Source organism: Amblyomma mixtum, chromosome 3 (assembly GCF_055824585.1).
Source record: "Amblyomma mixtum isolate Tamu chromosome 3, ASM5582458v1, whole genome shotgun sequence".
In the NCBI taxonomy this organism is placed as follows: Eukaryota; Metazoa; Arthropoda; class Arachnida; order Ixodida; family Ixodidae; genus Amblyomma; species Amblyomma mixtum.
Window position 1 is genome coordinate 386,580,872 of NC_143014.1, and position 10,040 is coordinate 386,590,911.

The 10,040-nt window shown below is 45.4% G+C and overlaps 1 protein-coding gene across 1 annotated transcript; it reads left to right on the forward strand.

Annotated features, from left to right (window-relative positions):
• Positions 1 to 8,102: 8,102 nt before the first annotated feature.
• LOC149357097 (kelch domain-containing protein 3-like) lies at positions 8,103 to 8,564 on the forward strand. Its single transcript, XM_089576508.1, has one exon. It carries the CDS (start codon positions 8,103 to 8,105, stop codon positions 8,562 to 8,564), a length of 462 nt encoding a protein of 153 aa, XP_089432634.1.
• Positions 8,565 to 10,040: the final 1,476 nt, after the last annotated feature.

Sequence of the window (10,040 nt, forward strand, 5' to 3'; positions counted from 1 at the left end):
TTACTACATTCCAATAGCATAGATTTGTGCTACGTAGGAGAGGATGATGAGCGTGCAGTGCCACGTTAGAGAGCGCTCTTGCTAGGCCAGCTGCGGACAGACAAGGGAACTGACAACGGTCGAGTTGCCTCGCGGCTGGTGCCCGTCGGATTGATTTGTGCTACTTAGAAGATGACGATGAGCGGCAGTGCCGCGCGACAGAGCACTCGCGCTAGGCCAGCTGCCAACAGACAGTGCTCAGTGTGTGTACTCGTCGGATTAGTGCTTACGCCTTAATATTTGTCATACAATTTTTTCGGGGACAATGATCGCGTGTAAAAGGCTGGGGCATATCCCTTGCCTAGTCATTTGTAAATTTTTATCTGTGCTTCCCCATGGAACAGAATTTGACACAGTATTATGTCAAAGTTAGATCGTTCTTGCGTCTGCCCTGAGGTGTAGGTGTCGATGCTTCTTCGCCTTCAGATTTTGAGAACTGTTTGGGATGCAACTGCGCACTTATTTAGGATTTCAAGCTTTTTGCTATATCCCTCGTTTGTTTGGCCCGCTTTCAAGTCCTTCGCTATATCGGTGATGGTTTGTTATTGATTTTCACTTTCTCTTATTTATTCTTGGTTGACTGCCACCAGCTGTGCTGCCGGCGATTCTCCGTGCTCGGAACTATTCCCAGGCACGAGACCCTACCCACAGACCTCCCTGCACCACACTCACCAGTTTTCTTCGGTATTTTTTTCCCTTGCTCTTACTTGCATCGCCACTAGGCAGTTTTTATTTCTGTGCAGATTTGTTGAATGCAATACCAATTTTCGTTTCATGCTGTGATGTGAGATATCGTGCTTCTTGCTAATGAATGCATGCCTTTTCCATCCTCTCGTCATTTGTGCAAAGCAGACGGGTCTACTGGTCGCTACGTTCAATTTAAAAATACCTTCGGTGCTGCTGCAAAGCACCCTAGTAGTAATAATTAAATCCTGTGCATACTATATTCGAATAGTTACGCTCTTTTCATCATGCATAAAAATAGTGGTATTCCAGCCTGCTCATCTTTCTATGCGGTTGTGACAGTCATGTAAATCTACTGAAAAAATGTATATCGGTGCATCACATACAACCTGTTCATTTCTTTTGTTATGGGCCATCTCATTGCTTTTTGTGTTCCTATGTTAATACCTTATTCTAATTTATGAAGCAGTAGACAATTTCTTCTCTTGTCATTCATGACATTGTTACGGCCACTGACAACAGTTGCTCTGACATATTTATTTGCAGTTGCCAGCTGCCAGTATCTACTGGGCCATTCGTGCTTCCAGCTTTTGGCTGTGCTATCTCTCCTCAGCTGTTTGTGGTAAGTATTGTTTTCCAGTGATGCATACCTTACCTGCCTATTTAGAAAAATTTCGTAGACATAGGCTCACAGCCGGGTTTAGAAATGCATGCAGAGCTCTACGTGCACTTAGCAGCAGTACCTCCCTGTATAATCACATGAATCTGATCCTGAATTACATGAATGTAATTGCATGATCTGTATGAAATAGTCGCTCATGAAGCTTTTGACTGCTGCTGCTAACATAATGGAGTTTACACTGCTTCAGGTGCAGTGACTATTTCACACATGTTGCCTCTTATGCATGTGTGCCCTCTTAAAGGGCGAACATATTCCTTTATCCCTTTAAAAAACATTGTGTTCTATCATGATGCTTTACCGGTATTTCTGGTGTATAGACCAAAATGTCACTCAGTATTGTAACATGAAGCGGGAACTCAGTTTGTCCAATGTTTTAGAGGTAACATGAAGCGGGAACTGAGTTTGTCCAATGTTTTAGGGGTCCTAAAACATTGGACCAACACAGTTCCCACTCGAGTTATTGATCACTTCGCTCTCGGCCTACCATAAGCTTGCCGTCCAGGTTGGACAAATTGGTAGAGCGACTGCTCCAGTGAAGTGGTGGTTCTGAGTTCGAACACCGGACCAGGACGAATCTTTCTTTAACTACGAAGTTTCTGTGAAAGCTGTATAGCTTTCCTTTGTAGCCATTTGGCTGTGCTCGAGTGGATGTCAATGAGTAATTACTCCTTATTACAGATCTTTTGTCAACGCCAAACTGATTCAGTAGCAACAAATAGTAGAAGGGTAAAAGGATGCTGCTCCCAAAAATTCGTTAAGCATGTTATAAAATGTATGCTGTATTGTTTTAACTGCTGCAAAGAAATAACGGTGATGTTAGATGCCCAGCCCCTATTAGGTAAACATAGCTCGCTATTAACACAGTGGATGGAAAAGAAATATGGACTTCAACCCTCACGACGACCCTCACCCCAGTAAAACAAAAAGTGCCAGTGTTGCCATACTTTAGAGCTTTGCTCTTTAAAAGTGCAGTATACTGCTACTCAAAGTTGACAAAAAAATGCGTCTCGTTTTCTGCATGTGCATTCCACAGTGCTGGTGCCATTTTCACTGGCCATTGACATTCAGTCGCATGATGTGCACCCCTCTCCTCGAGTTGATTTTGTTTGTCTTGTGAACCTGCCGTCAAAATCAGTGCAGGATAATGCTTCCCCAGTTGATCTGCAGTTAACCTTGTCCTTTGCCAGCTGCTGTCACCCTTTCTCCACAGAGAAGGGCGGTGGGAGTCCAAGCCAGGTGGAGTTGAAATATTTGACTAGTAGTGGACAGGGATCCTGCGGTTTGTTGAGGACACAGGCAAATTGGAGACTTATGGAAGAATTTTTTTACCAGCCAAAAAAGGCGCATACACAAGAGAGAACTGCACAGGACAAGGGCTGGTAAAAGCCGTAGTCCTCTGTGGTTCTCTCTTGTGTATGCGTGTTCCTTGGCGGGTAAAAAAATTCCTCTGTAAGTCTCCAATTTGCCGGTGTCCTCCACAGATTGGAGGATCCCTGTCTGTTACTAGTCAAATTTCACTACTCCACCTGGATTGGAATCCCACTGCCCTTCTCAAACTTTTGAAATCCTGTTGCCCTAGCAGATCATCAGCTGTCGGTTGTATTACTTTCGCTTCAGTGAAATTTGACATGTAGCGGACAGGGATCCTAGAATTTGTGGAGTACACAGGCAAACTGGAGACTTATAGAAGAATTTTTTTACCAGCCAAGGAAGACGCATACACAAGATTCGTTGTCTGTGTTTCACAACTGAAAGTTCTAAATGCGTGCAAAAGTGTATCGTGCATTCACACGTATTTTGAAAACTCAATTTTCGCAGCGTTAGGTTTTTGGAATTGGAGCTGTAGCATTGCCGCCACAGAATCCCGCTCGTTAACAAAGCGCACACTTATTTGCTAGGTATATATTCGGTATACCGCAACCAGTACACGTCACTGTTTGGAACGTTCTGTCGCGAAATTTCTGATTGTGCAAGGTAGCTTTTCTTTTAAATTCAAGCGCTCTCTATTTGCTTTTTCCTGTGCATATTCATCGGTCGTTTCAATTCGGAAGCGTTGGTGCTGCAAGACGTGCATACGGAAGCTACGTTTGTGCACAAAGCTCCTGAATTTTTGAAAGCGCAGCTCTGACAGTTCTCGTTGTCATAAATAAGTACAAAGCAGCCTAATCTTTTTGGACACACCATTTCATGCTCTTAGCTGTTTCTGAGAAACAGGCTGCCTTTTTTTCTGTTTTTGGTGTGAAACATTCCTAACAACTTCTTTCTTTCTCCATGCACAGATAGCCTATGCATACACGGGCAGCTTGATTGCAATATTTAGGGCAATATTTATAACAGGTGCAGTGAGCCTTGGTGCATGTGGACAGAAATTAAGCTAGGGTGGGGTGGGGTATTTTCGCACAGGGTAATGTTATGCGGAGGGTTTGGCGTATTGAAACCGAGTCTTTCTGAGCTCTTATTAGACGTCCCAGCACCAGGACAGTAGTTGAGGCTTTTCTTCTTTGTTGTCTAGTCAATGGTTTCCATCACATAAAATAGCCTTAATTCTAGCTATCCCGTGGCCGTCTAACAGAACGATGCAGATATACTGAAGTGATCAGTGTTGCATAAAAGTAGTGAGAACATTGCAAATGCAAGACAACTTCATTGGTTTGCAGTGCACTAACGTGGCAGTCATAGAGAATTACACATTACATTTGCAAATCTAAATTGTGCATAATAGTATGGACTGGCACGTAATCTGCGAAGTAATCACAGTTATCTCGTTCATGCCAAATGCTAGTGTCAAACATTGTCAGTATTGCATATTTATAAAGAGCAGACATGCTGCGCCTAATTTGTCGTTGGATAGATTTTATTACTATGAAAACAAAAAGTTTACACATGGCTGTCGTGTTCTTGCGTGGGAAGTAGTATTACCTTAAATGAGTATAAACACCAAATTTTTGGTTATGTGTGTTCTTTGTAGCGACGTGCTGGGCATTCGTATACATAGAATTGTTGCATAGTATTCGTCTCCAATCGCTAAATAATTACAACCAGATTTCTTTTCTTGCCTGTTTCAATAGCATAGCAATTGCTAGGACATCAATGTTCAGTATAGGTTATGGAAGGCACAAAAAAGCTACGATATCGCTACTTCATCGTTTTAATTAGTTACAATGCTAAAGCCAGCCTGCCTTAAGAGTCGGAATCACAATGAATGACGAAGCAGCAATTATATTGCAGTTTTCCTCATGCCTCCCCTGGCTTATATTGGCCTTTGATGCCATTGCCATTGCTCAGTTTTTAAAAGTGAAGCAGGAGAGAGAAGATATTTAATTACAAATTATTTAGCAGTCATAGGCGAATACTGTGTGGTTATTCGTGCATAGTAGTGCCTTATGCATCATTAAAAACAACAAAAAAAATGTGCAACTGAAATTTTCTCGGCTGCTGACCCAAAAGACGCGGGTTCGATCCCGGCCGCGGCGGCTGGAATTTCTCTGGAGGAGAAATTCTAGAAGCCCGTGTACTGTGCGATGTCAGTGCACGTTAAAGAACCCCAGGTGGTCGAAATTTCCGGAGCCCTTCACTACGGCGTCTCTCATAGCCTGGGTCGCTTTGGGACGTTAAACCCCAAAAACCAACCCAAACCAAACTGAAATTTGTTGTCTGCCTCTTTGAGATGAAAAATTTTGAATTTTTCGTTCACTATTATCGAGCATGAAATTAAGTTTATGGTATCTGAGAAACAGGAATTGCAACAGCCATTTCTCTTCAGCAAGAAAACTGTCATTGGTTTAAGTGTTTTCCCGATTCAAGGTTACCCTATATTTTAAACTGTACAATGTATTATGTGACAAGAAATCGTCAAACACAATAGGTGTGGTTTTAGAAATGACTGGAAGTGATAAGGGAATACATTTACTTAGAGCAGGTAGTGACCGCTGATCCGGATCATGAAGGGTAATAACTAGAGGAATATGAATGGGGTGGAGTGCATATGGCAGGTTCTCTCAGATCATGAATGGCAGTTTTTCAATACCCCTCAAGAGAAAAGTATACAACAGCTGTATCCTACCGGTATTCACCTGTGGGGCAGAAACGTGGACGCTAACGAAGAGGGTTCAGGTTAAGTTAAGGACAACGCAACGAGCTATGGAAATAAAAATGATATGCGTAACGTTAAGAGATCGGAAGCGGGCGGAGTGGGTGAGGGAACAAACGCGGGTTGAAGACATCCTAGTCGAAATCAGGAGAAAAAAGGGTGCTTGGGCAGGGCATGTAAGACGAAGGCAAGATAATCGCTGGCCCTTAAGGGTAACGGAGTGGATTCCAAGAGAAGACAGGCGTAGCAGGAAGCAGCAAAAAGTTCCATGGGCTGAGGTTTGCAGGAACACGGTTGGACATAGCTGGCGAAGGACAGGGTTAATTGGAGAACATGGGAGAGGCCTTTGCCTTGCAGTGAGCATAGTCAGGCTGATCATGATACTTGCAGAAGAGCTTGCTCATGTTAAAATTTTCATTTGGTAAATCTGTGCTTGTTTTACATGCACACAGATTTTGAAAGGACTAGCATAGTGATAATTGTATTGGGCTTCATAAAATTGTCGCTCTGAATGAAGGTTTGCAATGAAAGGTGTCTGCACTTGGTCACAATATAGGTACACACTAGTGGCGACATGACACACACGATCAGTACATTCTAGTTGTATTCTTTCTTTTTTTCATGGGGTTATATGTAGGATAGTATGAAAAGGGCATTGGAATTGACTCTTACTTGCATTATTTTCATTCATGTTTGCAGGCACCCGGAGAAATGCACGCATAGCCAAAGCTCCTTCACTCAGCCGAGCAAGCTACGGCATCATCCAGCATCTAAGTTTCTTTTGAGCGCTTACAGCTCACTGCGGTGGATTTGGTAGATGGGTCTACTTTGCTTTTGGCAGTGTTCTTGGCATTTAATGTCAAGTACACCCCAAAGACAAAACGGGCTTGTCTGCTGCTTGAGACACTAATGGGGCTTGATCCTAGCGAGCGCCTCCCGAGCGTGTTTTGGGCAGCCACAGCAATCACAGCAATGACTTGAGAAATAAAAGTTATCAGTGTTGTACATTTGTGTCATTATTTCTTGAACCATTGTTATTCCCAACGCACCATACTAATGTGCAAACTGTAGTGCAGCCATAAAGTAGTTGTATGAGCAAGAATTATTCTACTCAAAGATTATAATTCCTTTTGCTCATTACTCTTTTGTAGATGTAGCGCAGGTGGATCCTGCAAAACATATGACCAACTTGCTCTGAAGTATATGTGAAATAAGAAAATTAGTAGGATACATTTAAAACACGTGAAACTCCTTTTGAAGGAGTAAAATAAGATCTGGGCTGATACTCCTTGAAGGAGTATAGTCACTCTAACAAACGGAGTCCTGGAACTCTACCTGAAAGAGTAGTAGGATGCTGTTTCAATGTGGTAGCTTTACTCCCTCGGAGGAGTGCCTGTACTCTATTGCAGGAGTAGTACAGTACTCCTTGAGTAGGTGTTGGATCACTCTTTGTCCAGAGGGAGTAATTTTATTCTGGAAAAAGGAGTGGAATATGGGACAAGCAAATACTCCTCCAAAGTGTGTTCTGGGCACTCCTCTGTACTCCTTTAGTTCTAGAGTGTAACTAGAAGAATGCCACAGACGATGACAAGCAGGACGTGACGATGGTCGTGGCAGAACATACGAACAGAGAAGAGAAGATGAAGGGCTTGCCGTCACGATGAAAGAGATGATGAGCTGGTGAAGCCAGGTCCAAGAAGGCGGAGGAGCCACCGGTTTCTGGAAGTCAACGTCGAGGCCCGTGGACACACCCGACGGCAGGGGCTGGGGTACTTGTTTCTCATGTGAGTGTCGGTGGTCAATGGGTTCTCTGGTCAGTGGCGGCGGTCTCGGTTCAATGGGGTCGTAGGTCGTTGAGTCTTCTAAGTTCTCATGTGGGTTCTCATGTGGGCGGTGAGTGGGGTCACAGGGCAGTTGGGGCGGTCGTTGTGTCCTCGTGTCTTCTGGCCGGGGCTTGGGGAGGGCGGTGAAGAGCGGCGGCGTCGGGGCATACCTGGCAGGCTGTTGAAGCGCCGGGAGGTGCGAAGCCGTGAGCTCTCCGCAGAAGACCTCGGTGTACAGCAGGCTCCTAAGCTCCGGGACCGGGATGAAGAAGGTACCCGGCACCTCACACCAAATGTTACGTGACGGCAAGGGATGAAGAAAGGACTGCATGACCGATGGCGATGATACAATTTAATGTCTGCGAGCCTGGCACGAGCGCTCCTGCCCATGCCACTGCCCGCTTGGTCGTCTTCTAGTCCGTCACAATATCTTCCACATGGTGTGGGCATGTACTCAAAATCCCCACCTCCCCACCTCCCCCTCCCCCTACCCCTTCCAGAGAGGTATGGGAGACTGCCCTCCTCAACTGCTCCTCGCATGAGTCTCAAAGGGCTCCGGTGAAACGGGCGATAGACGGGGCATTGTCATGCGGTGTCCCGGACTAGGGACGCCGACCATGTAGCGGGGCCACTCTGTCGCTCCCAAACTCTATTTCAACAATTAAAAGTTTTCACCACCACCACCACCAGTCGGAACCGGCATGTTTGGGGTGGTCAGGCGTTCGACATAGAGGTAAACGACCGGTACGATGAGTACTTGTATTATCTGCAAACCACCAGCTCGATGTGGGTGCACCCAAGTGTGGAAGGTGTGCGCCGCAATGGTCGCAGACATCACTGTGCCTTCGTGCATGACGAAGACCTGTACATCTCTGGTGGCTGCAACGGACAGCTGGGCGCCTACTTTGGAGACATGCACAAGTATGACATCGAGAACTTGTGTTGGGTTGAAGTGACACCACGAGGGTTACGCCCATCTGCTAGGCGCTCGGCCGGCTGGAGCGTGATGGGAGAGAGGGTGTTAATTTTCGTTGGCTTCGGATCTGCACCATACCATGCAAAGCGAGAGCGTGGAGACAATGCTTCTGAAGAGGGAAAGGTGGTGACGGACCTGCACGTGTTGCACTTAGCACCGACACTGCGGAACTTGTGTCTCCTTTCTGTCATCGATGCAGGTCTTGATGTAGGTGGATTACCGGCAGCTATTGGAAACCAGATCTACGCTATCTCTTCTGGCTCATCATGACAGCGCACTCGTGCTGCGCCTCATACGAACGGCGCGTCTTCAGCAGAGCCACAGACGATGGTGAGGCGACGACGGTAGTGATTTCAGGGCATGTACTTAGGTAGGTAATAATTCTTTTTTTTCTGAGAAACACATTAAAAACCGAGCTTCCGCGGCGGGCAGCCATTGGCCCCCTATCGCCTATGAGCGCCCTGCTCTGCGATTTGCGTTCCACCCTCGGCAGCCAGCGGAACCGGGACCAGCAGGATTTGACTGAACCACGCTCAATCGTTCGTCATCCGTCAGATGGCGCTGTCGGCGCTCGCGGAATAGAGTCACTGGAACTCTATTGCAGAAGGGCGAAGGAACTTTTTCACCCGCTGTCATGGCGTGGCTGACTAGCGACGGCCATGGCACTAACAAAATAAACAAAATAAAAATAAATCTTGGAAATCAGGGAAAACTTTCTTTCCCGGTTTTTTTTTTTTTTCATTTCTCAGAAGGAAAAAACGCTCGAAAATTTCCTACAGTAGTTACGGGCACAGTTCCACATCATTGCGCACTGCGAAAATTGTTCCAAATGAGATGTTTGCAAGTCTGCCCAGCAGCTGCAGTTGTCCACATGGTGGCAAGGCCACTGCAAGAATTAAACCCTGACGTCGGTCACATTTCCGCAACTCCTAATTGCGTTATCTTCTGTTTCGACGACAGCGCAGGTTTTTCTTAAATACGAACTCCTTAAAGCTGTCGTTTAAGGAGCTCAACTCACGCTTTTTACGCTCCCGCGTTAAAACTGAACTTTTTCACACCAATTACAATTGAAGTTCTTTGCTACTCTGCTGCTGTGGTTTAAATCTCCCATTGTTTTTAGAGAGTTCCTCCATTTTGGTCAGGCGGCACTTCCTTTCTTCTGTTCCGGGTGACTTGCTAAATCCTCGCCCTATGACGCTTAGGGGCGCCTTTTTGGGCGCATTTTTTTTCGGCTCCAAGTTTCCGTGTCCTCTTGCCTTTCTTCTGACTGGCGCACGTGTTGAAGTTGTCGAAGACGACGATATGCAAAGCACAGCGCGGAATATCCGGGTGAAAGGCTGCGACGAGGGCCGCATGGCCTTAAAGGAGTACAGACACCTAACTTTTAGATGCATGTTTTCTTGTTTGTAATGATGCATAAGGTATTATTATACATGGATTAAAACGTGGTATTCTCCTACGACCAATAAATAATTTATAATCGAATTTCTTTCTCGTGCTGTTTCGATTTCAACAGCCGAACGATTGATTGTGACGTCAAGAAGTGGTTTTAGATCGCGTGAGACATGAAAAACTGCAATATAATCGCTGATTCTACATTCATTGTCATTCTGTCTCTTGAGGAAGCCTGGCTTTAGCACTCTAAGGAATTAAAGCAATGAAGCAGTGATTATATCGACGTTTATCCTTGCCTTGCATGACATGAAACTACTGCTCGACCTCAAAGCCACCGTTCGGCTGCTAAAC

Coding starts and splice junctions, on each gene's coding strand:
- LOC149357097 (XM_089576508.1), top strand. CDS start 8,103: ATGTGGGTGCACCCAAGTGTGGAAGGTGTGCGCCGCAATGGTCGCAGA.